This window comes from Indicator indicator, chromosome 6 (genome assembly GCF_027791375.1).
Source record: "Indicator indicator isolate 239-I01 chromosome 6, UM_Iind_1.1, whole genome shotgun sequence".
NCBI lineage: Eukaryota > Metazoa > Chordata > Aves > Piciformes > Indicatoridae > Indicator > Indicator indicator.
Genome location: NC_072015.1, coordinates 8,105,103 through 8,125,446, shown reverse-complemented (window position 1 = coordinate 8,125,446; position 20,344 = coordinate 8,105,103). Strand labels below are relative to the sequence as shown.

At 43.2% G+C, this 20,344-nt stretch overlaps 1 protein-coding gene across 1 annotated transcript in view; it reads left to right on the top strand.

Moving 5' to 3' along the window:
• Positions 1 to 11,338, top strand: part of ADTRP (androgen dependent TFPI regulating protein) — a 35,302-nt gene extending 23,964 nt beyond the window's left edge. Inside the window, exons 5-6 of the mRNA XM_054381935.1 lie at positions 3,109 to 3,260; positions 11,295 to 11,338. Coding sequence (XP_054237910.1) covers positions 3,109 to 3,260; positions 11,295 to 11,338 — 196 coding nt within the window. The remainder of the gene's footprint in view (positions 1 to 3,108; positions 3,261 to 11,294) is intronic.
• The last annotated feature ends 9,006 nt before the right edge of the window (positions 11,339 to 20,344 follow it).

Genomic DNA, 20,344 nt, shown 5'->3' with positions numbered 1-20,344 from the left:
AACCACGACTTCCTAAATTCCTTTTCTATGTTCACCCAGTTGCTTAACACCAGCTTTGTTCTGCTTGTCTTTTGACAGCATTTGGGTTTTACTGTCTTTGAGACCAGACAGTTCTGAGGCAACTGTTGCAGTCATGTGTTCCATGCTTTTGCCTTAAGCCCCTATCAGCTGAGCAGTTTCACCCTACAGGAGACACAGCTCATGCTAGGACCTGAATCCTCATCAAAGGATGAGGATCAACAGAAACATCAACAAATTTGAACTCTCCCAGTATCTTCTCTAACATCGCATGGTGCTGACTAGGTCCTGAGTGGAAGACAGTCCCTTAAAGTGCTTATGTACTGTGTCTTAGACCCTGATAATGGGATAAAAGATACTAGGATTTCAGTACTGTGGCTTTCTCTCTTCCTGAGGCAGCAAGGAACCACCAGTCTGCTTTCTTTTTGCCTCTTTGTCATGGTTCCCTGCAACCACAGCCAACACCTTTCAACTAACAGAAACATTTTATAGCCTATGCCCTGAAATCTTGACAAGTGTACACAGTTTACTGGTGGTGCTGCAGCCTGGAGACTTGTCCTAGTTTAGAGCAGGACAGATTGCTCCAAAAGGGGCAAAAGAATAATGCTCACACAAATGGATTGGATAGTAATGGAAAGTTTAAATGGAAAAGCAATTCATATACTACAAAGCATAGTGGTGGGCATAGTGAAGCATATGAACACACCCAAGTCTCTCAGCCTGTCTTCGTGTGAGAGGTGCTCCAAACCTCTGATCATCCTCATGGGCTGCTCTGGAGCTGCTGCTGTTCATGTCCTGGTTATACTCAGGACTGTTGTCTCAGTCTACCCTCTCCATAATTCTGGCCATTATCTGCTTGTCAATGATTGATATTCAAGGTAAAATCTTGGTAAAAATGGAAATTTGGTGAAATGAAATCTTCAAAATAATGAGTTCCTGCATCCTGAGTGTATATTTACAGGTGATTTCTCATAAGTAATGAGTGCTGTGAATTTGGAAGTTGTGAGGTTCATTTGATGAATTCTCTAGCAAAAAAAGGAAGAAAAAAACCCAAACAAACAAACACACAAACCCCCCCCCCCCCCAAAACAAACAAAAAAAATAAACCCCAAAACGGCCAACCATTCTGCAACCAGAATGAGTAAGTTGAGGAATCTGGAGGTATTGCCCCAGGATAAAAACCTGGCAACACACAGCTCCCACCAAATCAAGAACTAAAAGTGCCTTATTACTCCAACATAGTCATTTGTGTAGGTTTGACAACAGGTTGGAGTGTTTCCTATGAGGCAGGCCAGCTGGCCACACTGCACCAGGATAATCTAGTTCCACATTATGTAAGATAAAAGCGGTTGCCTCTCTCTGTTTTACTGTGTGAAACACACTAAGGGATTAGTAGCCCTGTGCAGTGCAGGACACACGCTGCTAATATATGCATGGGTTCCAGTTAGCACCTGGTCTTAGCATTCCTGCTTGGCCTTGCTGTGGCCTTTTCTGCAGGCTTCTAAAAAAAAAAAATTACTTGGTGGTTTCACAGCCCTGTTTGTTTGATGAAAGAACCTGAAATCAGTTAGTCTCTCTGCTTAACATTTCCATGCTCAGCCCTAAAACTCCACTATCAGCCTCTTCCATTTCTCCACTCCACCTGTTAGGTGGGCATTGGTGAACCTCTTTTTATAGGCCATGCTTTTTACACCTATCCCTTCCTTCTCTAATTAGAGAAAGGAGAAATAATCTTTTCAGACTTTTTTTTCCTTTGTCACTCTCCTATTGCTCAGTTTCATAACACAGTTGTAGCCTGTTTGTCTCTTTGAGGCATGATGCTCGGAGTAAGGTGGCAGGCTGGTTGCCATCAGAGAGACTGGGATTGCATTCCCATGTTAGCAGTGGGCATGCCCCTCACATGGGATGGAATTTAACCCTTAGGTAGAAAGTGCTAACAAGTGCTGGAGACATGCCCCATTTTTTATATTGTTTACCTATCCAATACATACATACCCGTGTATACACACACATATCTAATCCATTAAAATGTCATTTTTTCCTATATGTAATATATTTTTACCTTCTTCAGTCCAGGCATTTGCTACCACCTATTCTTGTGAGATGTACATTGAAAAAGCTATCAGCTCACACTGACACAATAAGACTGTGGAATCATAGAATTGTTTGGGTTGGAAGGGACATTTAAAGGTTATTTAGTCCAACCTCCCTGCACTGAGCAGGGACATCTTCAACTAGATCAGGTTGCTCAGAGCCATGTTCAACCTCACCTGGAATGTTTCCAGGGATGGAGCATCTACCAGCTCTCTGGGCAACCTGTGCCAGTGCTTTTTGAGATGAAGCTGGGTTTTGAGAGAAGAAAAAAGGCAGAAAGACAGGGCTCAAGTGTAAAAAAAAAAAAAAAAAGAAACCTTATAAGCTAGCCATGTTCATTCTCTTGCTTTTCCTTCTCTTTTCCAAATAAAGTTTTTCAAATGGTTCTGACACAAAGGAGCAAAGCAGCTACATCTGTTTGCCACCTACCTCTTCCCCTCCTCTTTTTTAGACCTCCTATACAGCAGAATTTCCCTTGCCCTCTTGCTTCCTGAAAACTCCTTTCCACTCTCCAAAACAGCAGTCAACAGTGGCAGAACAGAGATAGGGAGAAAGAGCACTTAGTCTCCACAGGCCCTCAATATCTGGATAGGGGCTGAGAAGGTGTTTTAACTGAAGAGCAAACATATATGTGAGAGCTCATTTGAATAAGCTTCACTTAGAAGAGCCAAGTGCACATCCTTATTTCTGAGCATTTTGCTATTTTGCTGTGATTGTACTGCTGTTAATAGGCCAGTGCCACCAGGGTGAGAACAGAACATTGTGTGCCTTTCAACCTGCACTGTAACCCATCTAATTCAGCAGTGGCTCAAGTGTGCCACTTGAGTGTGCCTCAGCAAATAGCCCAAATGCTGCGGAGATATATCCAACAGCTGAACTAATTTTCTCTGTACCAAGATTATTTTGATAGCATGGCCCTTCAGGAGTTAGAAACCATGAAGTGGGTTCTTCTCACTGAATAGTCCTAACCAAAGGTCGTTTCTTCTCCTTGCCCAGGGTGCTGTGGATTTATTCTGTAACAGGAGAGTGGGTGTATCCTCTCTTTGCTCTCTTCACCCCAGCTGGGCTAGCAGCCTTTTTCGCCGGTAGCCTTGCTGTCATCGTCTCTTTCTACAACTTCGGGGAGTTCCTCAACCGTATGATATGGGGTCAGTCCAACTTTGGTTTTTTCATTTCTATACATTTGAAAAATAATTTAAAATTAATTTCTGTAATTGCCTGGAGAGGTGGGGAAAGTAAACAGGCCCTTGGACACTGCAGGGTGGCATTTGAGTGTCTGATAAAGATTGCCAGGTCCTAACCAGTTTACTAAACAAACAGAATAAATTGGAACAAGAATTCCAACCCTACCTGATAAAAGTCTGGGCCAAGTTTCTCTAATATGGCTCAAGATGCACCTCTTCACAGAACAATCATGCTCAAACAAGGGTCCAGAAAAGCCAAATCTCTCTAGCTAAAACTTTTACTCCTCCATTGTGGTATTTTGTCAGATGTTTACTGACAATATATAGGAAGACATTAGGGTGTTTGGGTGAAAGCAGCACAGCAGCTCTGTGAGTCAAACAGCACTTCAGAAAATCCTACAAACCACTAAGTGTACTTAGATGGAGTGGACCCCCAGCAAGCTTGGTGATGATACAAAACTGGGAGGAGTGGCTGGCACACCATAAGGCTGTGCTGCCATTCAGAAGGACCTGGACAAGCTGCAGTGTTGGGTAGAGGGGAACCTAACAAAGTTCAGCAAGGGCAAGTATAGAGTCCTGAACCTGGGGAGGAATAATTCCCTGCACCGGTACCGGTTAGGGGCTGACCTGTAAAGCAACTCCAAGGACAAGGACCTGGGAGTCCTGGTGGACAAGTTCACCAGCCAGCAATGTGCCCTTGTGTCCAAGAAGGCCAGAGGTATCCTGGAGTGCATTAAGAAGAGTGTGACCAGCAGGTCAAGGGAGGCTCACCTCCCTCTCTACTCTGCCCTAGCGAGGCCATGTGTTGAGTGTTCTGTCCAGTTCTGGGCTCCCCACTTTAAGAGAGAGAATTCCATGGAGGCTACAAAGATGATTAGAGGACTGGAACGGTTCTCAGGAGGAGAGGTGGGGATGTTTAGTCTGGAGCAGACTGAGAGGGGATCTTATCAATATCAAAAGGGCACAAACTGGAACACAGGAAGTTTCACCTTAATACAATGTAAAATGTCATTACTTTGAGGGTGATGGAGCACTGAAAGAAGCTGCCCAGAGAGGTTATGGACTCGCCTTCTCTGGAGAGATTCCAAACCCACCTGCATGCAATCATCTGGAAAACCTGCTCTGCGTGACCCTGCAGATGTAGTAGTGGGGTTGGACTGGATCATCTCAAGAGGCCTCTTCTAACCTCCACCATTCTGTGATACTTGCAGAACATCTCCCTTCTGCTTTGGCAGCAGTAGAATCAGTAGTGATTGAAAGAAAATTAAAAGCAGTTTTCTTAGACAAATGGGTAGTCAGGGAAAAAAAAAAGGCATTTAGGAGAACACAGTCCACAGGTAGAAGAAAGAGCAAATTGATGAAGCACTTTTGGGGGTTTGGCATGGGATATTATTATAATAATAATTATTAATATTATTATTATCATCATCATCATCCTTTCACCTTGTGATTTCCTCTCTTTTTCACTCAAGATTAAGTTTTTGATGAAAGTGTTTCTGTCAGGAAAACGTGTATATTATTTAGGACAAATATGTGAACATCTGCAATTTCTTAAACTAGCTTTTTGATGAAAGAAAAAACTCTGCAAAAACACCTCTGAAAGAAAGAAGACAACCTCCCTCTGTTCTCAGGGAACATTTGATGCCTGATGCTTTTTGTGAAGTCTCACATGCCTGTCAAGCCAGAGTAGGGAGTCTGTAGCTAGTCTCTCACCATCCATACTCAGCTACCTCAAAGCAGAAGACTGACTTTCAAATGTGCTGAATAACCAACTTCACTGCTTGGTACTTTTGCAAATAAGATGCTCACACTACGTGTCCATGTTTGGAACATTTGGATGAACTCTCTTCTTGCATAAACATGATATGAGATGAGGATTGCTGGTAAATGAAAACAGATCTGCAGCCTTATTGCAGTAGCTCTGTTTTGAGAGACATTATATAAATATAAATAGTGGTTACCATTAGTAACTATTACTAATCAAAGGCCACCTTACTATAAGACAGTAGAGGTCTTTAGAAGAGATCTGATTTCTGAAACACCTAGGTATCAGATTTTTCCATCACTGATTACACATTAGTCATTTCAGGCTTCGAGTATGCCTGATGCATAATTGGAGATAATCAGAATTGAAGTAATTTGATTTCCAAGGTGATAATTAATGGGACAAAAGGTCATGCCAAGCAGAGATCAAATTAACAGCAAAAAGTATGTGTTTTGAACAGCTATAAGCACTAAATAAATTAACATCTCTTAAGTGAGTGTAAAAGATTTCTAAAGAAACTGCTGCAAGCACTCCACTTTGTTTTCTGTGCACACAGAAAGGCTGACAATCACCCCCAGCTGTGATAGCATGAATCATAGAATAGCATAGGTTGGAAGGGAGCTCAGAGATCATCTACTCCAACTCCCCTGCTATGGGCAGAGACACATCTCAACTTGGTTGCCCAAGGCTTCATACAATCTGGCCTTAAACACCACCAGGGAGGGATATCCACAACCACTCTGCGCAACCTGTTCCAGAGTCTTACCACACTTGTACTGAAGAACAGATGCTAAGACCCAGTCCAAACTTACTTTCCCTCAGCTTAAAACCATTTTCCCTAGTTCTGTCACTAGCCACCCTTATAAAAAGTCCTTCTCCAGCCTTCCCACAGGCTCTCTGCCTGTATTGGAAGGCAGTTGTAATGCCCTCCCAGAGTCTTCTCAAGGTTGAACTCCATCTGACTCCAGCTCCCTCAGCCTGTGCTCATAGCAGAGGTGTTCCGGCTCTTCAATCATCCTTGTGGCCCTGCTTTGGACTCACTCCAACAGTTCTATGTCCTTCTTATGAGGTTAAACTCAGACAGGAACTATAAACACAGCATACACAATATCCTCCATTGATATCTGGTGTTCTTTTGCAATCCATGAATGTCTCCTATGTGTGGTGGGCCTGCCTCTCCATATACTTGATATTTTTCAAAGGGGCCATAAAATCCTGGCCTTCATTGCATGGTGGTTTCATCCACATGCAGGACACTCTCCTTGTGTTACAGTTCCCTGTATTTGTGCAAACTCTTGCTACTTCATGTACATCCTCAGCTCATCACCCCCAGGGCTGGCAGCATTCCCTGGACACACTGATAAAAGAAGCTGCAAGCTGCACTCCCATAGCTGCAGCTCTGTGGTATCTGAGGCTCCAGTTTGATAATGTGGGGGCTTTGGCAGCAACAACTTCTCAATAAGCTCTTGCTCACCACCCCTCACTCCTTCCTACCACACCCAAGAGAAGGATGGGACTTCCTTAAGCTGATACTGATAACAAGGTCCCAATAAGCATTGAAACACAGCCAAAAGGAAGCTATTCCAAAATTACAGCATGGCAGAGTCTTAAAGTGTTCCTGACTGAGACAAATCTTTGGGTAAGTATTGCCAGAGTGAAATGAGCTGCAAACGGAATGAAGATTCAATTCCAACTTACCTTTATTCATGCAGCAAAAATGCCTCCACATACCTTTTGTCATCCTACTCTTTCTTGTCTCACTTTCCCATTACAATGAGGAAGAAGATGCAGTTAAAATAACCCTGCAGGAAAAAAAAAAAGAAAATATCACCAAACAAAACCAACCACCACCACCACCAAAAACTACACACAAACTGAAACAATCAGGGGTGAAAGAGGACGGACCTCTTCATCATTCCATATCTTCCACTCTGCCCATTTCCTTCTTCCCCCAAAAGAGAATGAACATGGAAGGATAATTCTGCCCTCATTCTCGTTTCCTCCTCAATGCCCTAAAGGCATAGCTTGAGTTTTAGAGTAATGCAGTTGTCCACTGAGTTCCTATAGGCACATCTGGAAACACCTTCTACAATAACACCTGTAGCAACCAAACAATTAGACTGATGGTCCTGATGCTGGTGGCATCTGCCAAGGCAGCCCTGCCTGGGCTGCTGCACCCCAAAGGGAAAGGCGCCAGGGGAACTTTTTCCAGTTGCTCAGTTTGTGCCCAGAGAACTTGTGTTTATTCAAAGGCACAAGAAGTGATCAACAAATAGCTCCACATGAGAAGCAAGGCTGGTTTCTTTCTGGTCTTACAGCCTGCAGACTCTAAACTGCAAATGAAGCTTGTCCTACAGCATACCTTGCTTCATAGGAGCTTTCTTCCATGTCCTTTTATAGCTTCACTTTTCCTAAAACCAGCCACATAAAATCACTGAATCATAGCACATTTTGGGATGGAAGGGACCTTTAGAGATCATCTAGTCTAACTCCTCTGCAGTCAGCAGGGACATCTTCAACCAGATCAAGTTGCTTAGAGCCCCAGCCAACCTGACCTTCAATGTTCCCAGGAATGGGGCACCCACCATCTCTCTGGTCAACCCGTGCCAATGTTTTCTTACCCTTACTGTAAAAAATGTCTCTCTTATCTAACCTAATATCCACTCTTAGTTTAAAAGAGTCGCCCCTCACCCTGGTGCAACAGAGTCTGCAACAAAGTCTGTCATTCATCTCGGCCCCTTTTAAGGCTGCAATAAGTTCTCTCTGGAGCCTTCTCTTCTCCAGGCTGAATAACACCAACTCTCTCAGCCTTTCTTCACAGCAGAGGTGTTCCAGACTTCTGATAATTTTTGTGGCCCTTCTCTGGACCCACTCCAACAAGTCCATGATTTTCCTATGCTGAGGAGTCCAGAGACAGAGAAACATTTACTTTTCACTCTTACAGGTATACTCAGTTACAACACCTTCCAAAGTGTCTGGATGGCAGAGACCAAAAAGATGCAGGATTGTTTCTGAGAGCTGGAAAATCCAGGTTGTCAAATAATACAACCCTGTTTTCCCTTTTCAGAAGAACCAAAGGATGCCAGACCCTAAATTTGTTTTATTATTTATAGACAAACTGTTTCATACAGTATTGGGGCCTTTAAAAATGTATTATCTCTCCTGTGCCTCTCCTTCGCCTTGCACAGTTGGATTGGTGGTAACTAAGGCAACCCAGCTGCACAGCCACAGAGGCACAGAAAATCGTACCAGTAATGGCTTTTTTTCTGTGTGTTTGTTTTAAATCCCAGAGTTTCTAGAGTACTAGACAACGTTGAGCAATACCAAAACTCCAAAGAGGCTAATTGGAAACAATGGGCTGATTCTTTCACTGCCATAAATTTACCTCAGCCAAGAATTTGGCTGCAGTGTCCCAGTACCAAAAATGAACCCTGCGATCGTGTCTCCTGTTCCCAATGGGTAGCAAACATCATGCAGGCAACTGATCTCATGTTACTTTGACCAGTAGAACTAGAACCCTCAAAAATAAAGCAAAGCAGATTTTCCTCAGGTTTTGCTCCTGGTGAGACATTCAGATCCTCAGAAGAAATTCAGATCAGAGTTCTCCACATCAGACATTTCAGGTGACGTCTCTTCTCTGGCATCAGTATTTGAAAATAGATTGAGCAGATTCATTTGTCTTCCATCTAAGACACCTGAAAAAAAAAGAAAAAAAAACAAACCAACATTTATCAGCTGCTTAATTTCAAAACTTTGAAATGCAGGTGAATAGGAGCTAGAGCTAGCAACAGCTACCTGCTCCACCAGTGATTGAAAAGCCTGATGAGGGATAACCAGCAAACCACTTGCAAGACTTTACATTCAAAAGGCCTCTGCCAAGTCCAGAGAAGCATTCATCACCAGCTGATGGAACTGTCCTTTGGGAGAGAAATGGGGCAGAAAGCAAGGCTGGCTGCTTCCAACAGGTCCATGCCTGAATGCTTGCTCTCCTCCAGAAGGGAAAGCTTTGGTCAGCAGCCAGCTAAGGAATACCAGGGAATTAAACCCAGAATTAGAGGTACTCTAAGGCAAGGAATAAGGTAGTACAACAAGAATAAGAGCTGTTGCACTCAAGAACAATGGGAAACTTATGGTGGAGCAACTTCCTCGTGCATACACGGGTGCGCTCCTCCAGATCTTCCACAAGCTCTTGGATGTCTTTTGAAGATGTTGCTGAAATGTATTCACCTAAGGCTGAGCTGAAGTTAGGCAGCAATCTTTAACATTTTTCCTCTTTATCAAGTACTATTGCATTAAACATTTTCCAGAAATGTGTTTTAGAAACATGGTTTTCCCTGGGTTTCATTTTGGTCTTTACATGCTTGTGAAATTAAGCAAGCTCCCTTAATATCGTGAAGTCAGCTAGAGGGGAACCCAGCCTGTGTGACAGCACAGGCATCTGTGTGATAAAAACCATCCTAGAATACGATCAAATTCTCAGTGCTCTCATTCTTCTGAACAGCTGTTGGAGAGCACAGAAACCTGAGTGGCAAATAAAGGGATTCAGAGGGCAACTGTGTGGGGTACTAAGTTATTCTACCATTGAACTGGTTCAGGCTTATGAATGTTAAAATGTTTGTTCTGGAAGTAACTTAATCCACACACAGGTTTCACCCTTTGTTATTACTACATCCAGAAGAGGCTTTTAAACTAAGCCTCCATTCCAGAAAATATTCTTCATTTAAAATCATAGAATTGTTTAGGTTGTAAAAGACTTTTAAGATCACTGAGCCCAAACACTGTCTAACTCTACCAAGTCTGGTGCTAAACCACGTCACTCAGCACTGCATCTCTGCATCTCTTAAAACCCTCCAGGGATGCTGATTCAACAGCCTCCCTGGGGAAACTGTTCCAGTGGTTCAGAACCTTTTCAGAAAAAAAAAAAAACAAAAACTTCTTCTAATACCCAATCTAAACCTCCCCTGGTGCAACCTGAGGCTATCTTGCCTTCAAAAACAAAGAGTAGTCCAGGGTCTGTCTATTTCTTTCAGTGGACAAATATTTATAGCTACAATTTCACTATATTGCCACTGACAAATGGGGCTCAAATTTAAGAGGATTTACTACCCAGTTTGCAAACTAAATAGGATATTTACTTTTATCTCATCCATTCATCCTAGTTGTGCCACAAACCTGTGATGGCATATTTATATCCTTCATATTTGTCTCTCCCCCAAGCTGCAGTCTACCCCTCAAGTAGAGGAGTTCAGCTATTCAAAAGACACCTAGACCATCTGTCAGATGCCCTGCTCTTGCTGACAAATTTATCTGATGATCCATTGGAGACAGACCAGATCGGAAGCTCTGGCAACCCAGGGATTACGATCTTGTTACTGGAGGCCATGCACAACAGGTGTTTGGTAATATACTGTCTCTGGTCTAATAGGTTAGGAGGGGGTTGGTGGAATTCTTCTGCCCCCATCATTAAAATATCTGTTTGATCAGTACAGAATATTTACAGGATCATTTGAGAAGGAAGAAACGAGAGAATTTTGTTCCATATTAGGTCAGTTGCAAGATGGAGATAAATAAAATACAGCAATTAGAGTTTCAGGGCTTTGGAAGTCTACGGGAAAGGAAAGCACCTTGGGTTCTCTGTGAGCAAATGATCATCAGTAGGGAAAAAGAGAGGCTGAGACAAGGTACCCAAATATATTCGGTTACTGACACATTTGGTGTGTCCATGGTCTCTAGCTCATGCTTCAGAAAGCTGTGGGTCTTCAGTAGGTTCTGTGCTGTCCTGGCCAGCCATGTGATGCTCCAAGTATTTTAGCTGTGGGGATTCATCTTCTGCTTCCCTTCTAGACAAGCTTTATTTTAAAAGCTTTTCACACATTCTTACACCAGACCAGGTTTGCTTGGTGGTGGATACTTCTTCCCACTAGCAAAGTACCATTACTCTCAAAGGATGTGGCCCATGGTAGGTTTCAGATCATTCCTCAGTAGTTGTGTAAACTTCTACTTGCTTGGGACATCCCAGACTCATCTGACTTCTGCAGCGCTTCAGCACTAGCAGATGGCCCAAACCATACACTCAGAGCTTACTCCTGCTCCCAGATGGGTTTGGTTCCTCAAGGAATCAGGAGGGAGGAGCCAGCTTCATATCTTCTTCCCAACAGCATGCTTGATCTATGAGAGGATTTCTCTGTTGTGCCTTTTTATCCAATAATCCTTCCTTCTTTGCCTCCAAACAGGTGATTCAATAGTAATACTGGACTACAGGCAGAAAGGCAAGTGAATCTTCTTCTTCAAGCCAAACAATCTCTCCACAGATGCTGAAGCCATGAAGTAGAAGAAAATAAATGCAGCTGTGATAAAATCCTTCCTCCAATGCATTGCAGCTTCTGGTGAAGCCATTATGTCATGAGACATATGGAAAACTGATGGAGAATATAAAATGTTCGCCTCCTACATGATAACTCAGCAACTGCTATAAATAAGAAAATTGTCTTCATCTGTTTACACAGATTTCTCATCTCTTGCACAATGTACGTGAGGATGTGCCCATGGTTAAAACTCATCACTGGTAAATGAACTCCCCCATGAGCTTGGCACCACTTTGCAGAAGACTGGTGAGTGCAAGCCAGCTCGTGTTTGGATTGCCCTTCGTCAAGTCTGGGAAAAATTAAGAGGAGGGGTAATTTTAACAGTGCTGTGACTTCCAAGCTAGCTAGATAACAAATTGGGCTAACAAGGATTGTGATTAGGAATGTCTGCTCGGAGAGTTCACCATGAAGCCAAGTGCTTCTAACGAGAAACATGCTCGAATATTAATATGCATCATATCTCCCCTCCATTCTAACAGGAAATGTAAATGCAATGCTTTCTTCCTTTTTCTTGGTTTCAGTTAATCTTGCAGCAAAAGTAACCTAATTATACTGACTGTATGATTGCTTTGACAGAAAGCATGTTAATTTAAAGCACTGTTTAACATAAAGCTGCCTGCCATATAATTACATTCCATTCACATGTTTACTAATCTTGCTCAATATAGCTGATTTCTGTTATTAGCCTCAACATCTCGTTAACATCTAAAACACCAGAGATCTGCTTTTCAAACTGCAATAAACAGGCAAAACCAACAACAGCCTAAGTGTTCCTTAATGGTCAGTGCGAAAAAGAAAGATCTCTGTTATTAGCCTTGCATTTAAATGAGGATTTGAAACTAGTTGCAGTACATAAATGTCTTCATTGCCAAAACCCCTGGCTTAGAGCTGCTGTGCAGGCAGTTCACCGAGGTGTTATTTTCATCTTTCGAATGCTGCTGGAGCTGAGTGAAAACGAAACACATTTTGTTAGCTGCCTGTGGGCAATAAAAAAAATTAAAAGTGTATACGTAAGGTGGTTCTTCTCACATGTTATAAGCACCTGATAAAATTCTAGTCTGGAAAGTTAACACACTAGGGCTAGACTACAAACTAAGTTAACTCCATGAAAGACGTGTGCATATTCAATAATTCCCAGTTTATCTACATAACACGCTCCAGCTAACTTCAGAAGGGCAACAGAAGCAGCCACACCACCCCCACCCTCCCTATTCTCTTGAATCTAAAGGAGAACATGGAAAGAATTTAGCTGAAAAATACTGGCCAAAGGAAATTTTTCAGAAAGGCAGATAGAAGGAAAAAGAGGAAGTGAATTAGGGAAGAGGAGAATGTTCAGGAGACTCCCTGGGCAGGTTTTTTTAGGTATTTTTCTCTATTTTTTTATAGTTTTATTTTGTACTGATAGTCCAGTGCAAATGGTTTAGATGTCAAACTCCAAACAAAGCCTGGCCCTGACACATCCAACCAGAGGCACAGATTGGCATGTCTTGCCTTTGGATCCTGCCAACACCTTCAGCATTACCTTCAGGATCTGGCATGGTGAGTGTGCTGCTGGAACCCAGGGGTCTGAGAAGAACCATGGCTGGGGATGTTTCTTTCTTTGAAAAGGGCTCAGAGGAGGCACTGCTCTTTGCTGCATCCTACATGGAGAGGCTGGCTCCCAGTCACATGCAGTGGGAAAGCAATGAGGAGCCCCTGCCCCTAAAACACAGCAGCTGGGATCCTGGGTTTGCTTTGCTCCTTTCTCTGATGCACATAAAGACCTGTGAGGAAGAATGCATTCACCACCACTTACAAACCAACACGTTCCTGGTGATTTCAAGAAAGCCTTACTGAGGTATTCTGAGCGAGGATCTGGCCTTTACAACATTTACATCAGATTTCTCTCTCCAGCCTATTTCTCTCACTCGTTTTATTTCGAGTAAGTATACAAAGTCAGTCAGAACTGTTTATTTATAGCTGTAGATTTCCATGGCTGTATAAATTAGATGTTATTACTGAATGAGATGACCGCCCACTCACCCAGTGCAGCTGCACAGGAATCCTTTCATGCTGCCTGACCGTACGCAGTCTCAATCTGGAGGAAAACAACATGCTTCCAGTCAGACCAAGGGACTGCTGCTTAAACCCTCGGGTGAAAAAACAGCAATTCATTTTTTCCACACAGCAGTGGAGTATGACAACCACAATTACCTAATACTATTTAGACCTGCCACTTTTGTTTGGCAGAGAGAAAGATAAAATGAAGGCTTAAATTCACCAGAGGAAACAAAAACCAAAAAACCCTACCCAAACTAGATCCAATTCCTGCACTTCCTTTTTACGAGATTAAGCAATTTTCTTTGGAGGGAGCAAGGGGGATGGAGACAGTCAGGGGAAGTAAAAGAAAAATTGGTTGTTATTAGAGACAGAATGCCATCAGAAAATAAGGATTCATCCCATACACACAGAGAGAGCTATTTCCAGCAGAAACAGCTGGAAAATTATATCCATCACTTTTAGAAGCTTTCATCTTAGCTCACACCTTTGTCACAGTTCACTCTCATGAAAAGCATAGGCAAATGCTCCTTCATTTCCTCCTCCAATTCCCACACAAATTTCTTGGTTTGTATCTCTGCCAGAACTTCGGGGTCACAATTTGACCTCAATATCATAATTTAGGATTGTTCCAAGCCTTCGGTAGAACTACTGAAGATTTACTTTGATGGATATGGGGCCAGGATCTGGCACACAGAAAATATGCATTTGCATTTTACCAAAGTGTCTAAAATACTTGCCCATGAAGGCTGAAATTCAATTTGAGACCTTGCATTCACTTGGCAGAGGAGAAAATTTAAATATTTTGTGCCACAGAATCAGCCAGAGAGTCTCAGGAGTATTTGTAAGGGAAGGCTTAGTATCAACCATGAAACCATGAGAGCCAAACTAAGACCTATTTCCCAGGCATGTTACATTCAGTAAACACTGAGGGGGGGGGGAGGGGGGGGAGAGGGAAATCATTGTATTCATTTATGGCTTCATAATAATTTTTGCTAGCAGTTAACCTTACTGGTTATCTGGCTACCTCGGAGGAAGAGGTTATTGGCTGCATGGATTCACATGAATAACCCAGATATCAAGTTCTGCTCTTGAACCAAGGCTACAGCTAAGAACTGTTTGTGATTGAATTAATGGTTTGGAAAAACAGCAAGAGAACCCCCAAATACAATGACAATAGGCCAGACATTGTAACAAGTGGCCTTTTTAAAGTCCCTAGAGACCTTACCCTGCAAGGAATCCAATGCTTCTGAAAAGCAAACCTGAAGGTGTTTGGTGTCGATACACTTCAGTTTAACTTCCAGGCACTGGTGTGTAAAAACATGGGTTTTAGTAAAAACCTGGAGGATATGGCCCAATAATAGTTCTGAGCTATCAAATTTAATAACAATAGCTGGTATTTCAAATGTCACTTTCGATCAAATGCTCTCAAAACATTTAAGCTTTAAGTTCCTTTCACCTTCAGAGGGTAATTTCCCTCACTAACCAGAGAGCAGCACACATAAGAAAATAACATCTTTTGCTACACCTGAGGCAAACATAGCTACCTCCTCTGACTAAGGAGGACAATTTGGTTTCACTGTTGCTGAGGACTATGTTCCTCAAGGAGAAGAGGTAAAAACCTACAAATATGTATCCACACATACCTGCTTTTCATTTTGTTACGTTTGCTCAGGTTTGTCTCAAGGAACTACCTAGCAACCATTCCATCACCAATTGTCAGATGAAAGGCATGTTTGCCACCTAGAGTTCACCTGTGACAAAAAATCACAGCTTCTGTGTTTGGAAACAGAAGGCTTTCTTCTGCTGCTTTCTGGGCTTTTTGGCCTAGAAAATAGAATCTGAGAGGGAATCTTATAAATGCATAAAAATATCTAAAGGGTGGAGTTCATGAGGATGGGGCTGGTTTCTTTTCAATGGCAGACAGTGATAGGACAAGGGGCAAAGGGTACAAACTAGACCACAGAAGGTTTCACTTGAACTTAAGGAGAAACTTACTTTAAGGGTGCCCAGAGAAGTTGTAGAGTCTCCTTCTCTGGAAACTTTCAAAACCTGCTTGGATGCATTCCTGTGCAACCTGACCTAGGGAGTTTGACTCGACGATCTCCAGAGGTCCCTTCCAATGCCTACCATTCTATGACTGAGATCAAAAACTCTGGTAGCAGCATCCCCTGGCTCTGACACAGCACACAGGAAAAGGGTCCATCTGTGAAGAGTTCAGACCCCCAGCCTACAAACAGTGTTACAGAGACAGGTGACTATCTCCAAGCTCCTGCCTTACCCAGTCAGAGGTCACTGTTTCCATGGCAGAGGCAGCAGAACGGGCAGCACATGCCCTTGCCTTGCCAAAGGATCTTGCACCTTTGCAAGGACATGATGGGTGGTTACAGCGTGCCAACCTAAGTATCAGCACCAAAGCAGGAAATGAGGACACATATAGACAAGAAGAGGAGCTCCACACTTAAGCTGGGGGTTGGTCTTTTCTTCCAGGCAACCACTGACAGACCGAGAGGGCGCAGTCTCAAGCTGTGCCAGGGGAGGTTTAGGCTGGATGTTAGGAAGAAATTCTTCATAGAAAGAGTGATTGGCCATTGGAATGGGCTGCCTGGGGAGGTGGATAGTGTTGGGTGATAGGTTGGACTAGATAATCTGGAAGGTCATTTCCAACCTGGTTAATTCTGGAATTTGTTTCTGTCAGGCTTTTCTATACTCTGACAGAACAGTTTTGCTTTGTTGGATCGAGTGCACTCTCAGCAAGTCTGCTGATGACACCAAGCTGAGTGGTGCTGTTGACACACCTGCAGGAAGGCATCCATCTAGAGAAACCTAGAGAGGCTTGAGAAGTGGACTTATATGGACCTCAGGAGGTTCATCAATGCCAAGTGCAAGTTCCCAGCACCCGGGTCAAGGCAAATCCCTGGTATTGATACAGTCTAGGGGATGTTGGGATTGAGAGCAGTCCTGAGGAGACAGACTTAGGGGTACTGGTGGGTTAAAAGGTAGACATGAGCCAGCAATGTGCACTCACAGCCCATAAGCCAACTATATCCTGGACTGTGTCCAGAGCAGCATGACCAGCAGGTCAACAGAGGGGATTCTGCCTCTCTGTTCTGCTGTGGTGAGACCCCATCTGCAGTAGTGTGGCCAGCTCTGAAGTCTGCAGCACAAGGACGTGAACCTCTTGGAGAGGGTCCAGAGGAGGCCACAAAAATGATCCGAGGGCTACAACAACTCTGCTATGAGAGTAGGCTTGAGAGAGTTGTGGTTGTTCAGCCTGGAGAAGAGAAGGCTCCAGGAAGACCTTAGTGCAACCTTTCAGTATTTAAAGGGCCCTAGAAGAAAGATGGGGATAGAGATTTTAGCAAGGCCTGTTGAAACAGGACAAGGGGTGGTGGTTTTAAACTAAATGAGGGGAGATTCAGCCTTAGATACAGGGAAGACATTTTTTACACTGAGGGTGGTGAGACACTGGCCCAAGTTTTCCACAGAGGTGGTAGATGCCCCATTCCTGGAAACATTCCAGGTCGGGTTGTTTGGGGCTCTGAGCAACACGATCTAGTTGATGTCCCTGCTCAGTGCAGGGGGGTTGGACTAGGTGACCTTCAAAGTCCCTTGCAACCAAAGCCATTCTCTGATGCAGCGAATTTCGGAAGTCCGCCTTTGAAAGGGAAGAAATACACTTTAAGGAGGGACACTTTAGGGAGGGTCTCTAATACCCCATAAAAAAATGGGCTAAACCTCAGGGCTTTCGCTGCACCGCAATTAGGTTAATTACCAGAGGGCGGTGAGGTGGGGGGGAGGGGGCGGGGTTTAGGCTGCCTGGCGCTCCCGAGGCTCCACAGCGCCACCTGGCGGTACGCGGTGGGGGGGGACGGACCCACTGCTGCCTCCTGCCCGCGCGGGCGCGGAACCTCCCAGGCAAACTCTTGGGGCTGCTCTGCCGCCCTTAAGCGCAGAGAGCGGCTGTGGCCCAGCACAGGAAGCTGCTCCCTCCCCACATCTTTGCGGCTTGTTGCAGCGTTATATGGAGCCAGGGAAAAGCCGCTGCTGGGAGTTATTTCACAGTTATTATTCCACTGTTACTATTCCACTGTTATTATTCCACTGTTATTATTTCAGCTGTGATGCTGCAACTGGGGGTCGCTGCAACATTATGAACAGCGCTAATTAATATTTCATTACAGGATGCAGCCATTGACTTTGCCACAGATGCACTAGTGTTTACTCTTCAAGCATCAGTGGAGACTCTGGACACAAAGTGAAATAATTTTCACTCACCCCTCTGTGAATCCAAACCAGCCCAAAGGAAAACCCACGCTTTGTCCTGCTATGTCACCTCACTGTCAATCAACATCATTTTGTTAAGTCAAAATCATAGGGAGAATAAACAGAAAGTTGGTCTTTTTGGTCAAGATGTGCAAAGGAAAGAAACAAAAGTCAGAGCCCATTATTTTTATCCACAGTCTCAGTTTTGAGGATATTCTTTTCTTTCTTTTTAAAAAAAAATTTTAAAAATTCTTTTCTTTCCTTTAAAACAGATGTTGCCAAATAGTTTTGACCTTGAATCACACATACTTCAACCTTCTGAGGAACAACCCCCAGGCTCTAAAGCACTGCATCGCTAAAGCAGCCTCCTTGTCCCTAGCTGCCAAACAATAGCATTGTTTCTGTAGGATCCAGCCAAAAATATGATGTGCAACTGCCTTCCTGCTGTTGTCTTTGCAAAAGTACTTAGAAGTTCCAGAGATGACTATATGGATGGGGTTAAGCTCAAATAAACAGCACTAAAGGAGCAGAACAACTTGAGAAGCATGTAGAAAGTCCTATTCCACCTATTCCCAGCATAAGAAAGTGGTAAGGGATGGAGGGAAAAAAAAAAAAAAAAACAAACCAAAAAACAACCAAACAAAACCCCAGCAACTTAGTGAAATGCTTAAGTTAAGCAGCTGGTTTTATGTTGATGTGTAAATCAAAAAAAAAACCCCAAACATTAGAGTATTCTGTCCATGTGCTCATGTCAACTAAATCTTACACACTGTTGAACAGGTGGTTGAAAGATAATGAGTGTCAAAGAGGGAAGAAGCTACTTCATACATCTGCATTTTTCTCTTTTAGCATTTTTTTCCCTCTCTTTCTTCCACTTCTGCTACAAACTTGCCAGTGTACATTCTCAAGACAAACATCAGTTTGAATGAATGACTCTTTGGGAAAGAACACAAAATGGCTACTCCTCCTGGCTGGGGAAAGAACTGATTTCAAGATGAAATAGCTGGAAAGCACAGGGAACACAGACACAGCTAAAGAGACAGAGCCTGGAGGCTATAGGTGGCCTGCAATGAACTCAAAACTCTGCAGAAAAATATATGGGGAGGATGGAGGGGGAGGAAGAAAATGAAAAATTGGAGTTATATCAAAGTGCCTCCTTAATAACTGGATTTATTTCCTACCTGTAGATCAAAATATACTAGTGAAGGATCATCTTAGCTTTTCTGCTCTCAATAGTCCAGGTGACAACAGAAGGCATCTTTGTCTACCAGTGGAACTTTATATTGTTGTGTGTGCTGTACAGCTCCTAATATAAAGAACATTCATTTTCCATCAGCAACGCATTTATCTGACCGACAAAGCAAGCCATGGACAAGCTGGCAGAGAGGAATCTAATGAAGTTCAACAAGGGCTAGTATAGGACCCTACACCTAGGGAGGAACAATCCCAGTACCAGTACAGATTAGGGGTTGACCTGCTGCAAAACAGCTGGAAAAAAGCTCTGCGTCGAGGACCTGGGAGTCCTGGTGGACAAATTAACCATGGACCCAAAAGGACAGTGGTACCCTGGGGTGCATTAAGAGGAGTATGCCCAGCAGATAATGGGATGTTCTTCTACTTCTCCCACTCTGTCCTAGTAAGGCCACATCTGGAGTATTGTGTTCAGTTTTGGGCTCCTCACTTCAGAAAAGACAGCCAACTACTGGAGAGTCCAGTGGAGGACTACATAGATGATGACTAACTGGAGCATCTCATTTACAAAGAAGTGCTGAGAGACCTGGTCCTGTTTAGCCTGGAGAAGACTGAGGGGGAATCTTCTCAATGTTTATCAATATCTAAAGGGTGGAGATCAAGAGGATAGGGCCAGGCTCTTTTCAGTGGTGCCCAGTAACAGGTCAAGGGGCAATAGGCATAAACTAGAACACAAGTAGTTCTACCTAAACATAAGGAGAAAACTTCTTTCCTGTGAGGATGTCAGAACACTGAAACATGCTGCTCAAAGAGCTTGTGGAGTCTCCCTCTCTAAAATGATTCCAAACCTGCCTGGATGTAGTCCTGGGCAACCTGCTCTGGCTGGCTGGACTGGATGATCCTCACGTTCCTTCCGAACTCTGCCATTCTGTGATTCTACAAAAGAAAAGACCAATACACAGCACATTGTACATTGTGTTGGAATTTGACTTCCAAATTTTCTTTCACATTTCTGCTTCTAGTCAGTCTACTTAGGCATCCTAAGTGACAGCTCTAACACTGACACAAATTTAAAGATGAACTTTGACTTAAGTGTCAATTCAAAGGTGTAGAAACAAATCCCAAACAAACAAACAATCAAAACAAGGCAAGCTGAGAAAAGTTATCTCAACTATTTCAGATGAAAGATAGTTTTTGAAAAAAATGTTAAAGTACAGTTTGAATTTCTGGCCAAGACTAGAGCTGATACTTCTGTGTAACACTAACCAATTACAATATATTTACTAACTACAGCATATTTGTTGCTAACAAAATGTGGCAAGTATCTGCTAAAATGGGCTTCTGTTAGGCCATTACTGGCTATTTGATAAGTGACCTCCAGTGTTCCCCAGTCAGAGAATAGCAGAGAAACACTGGGTAAAAGG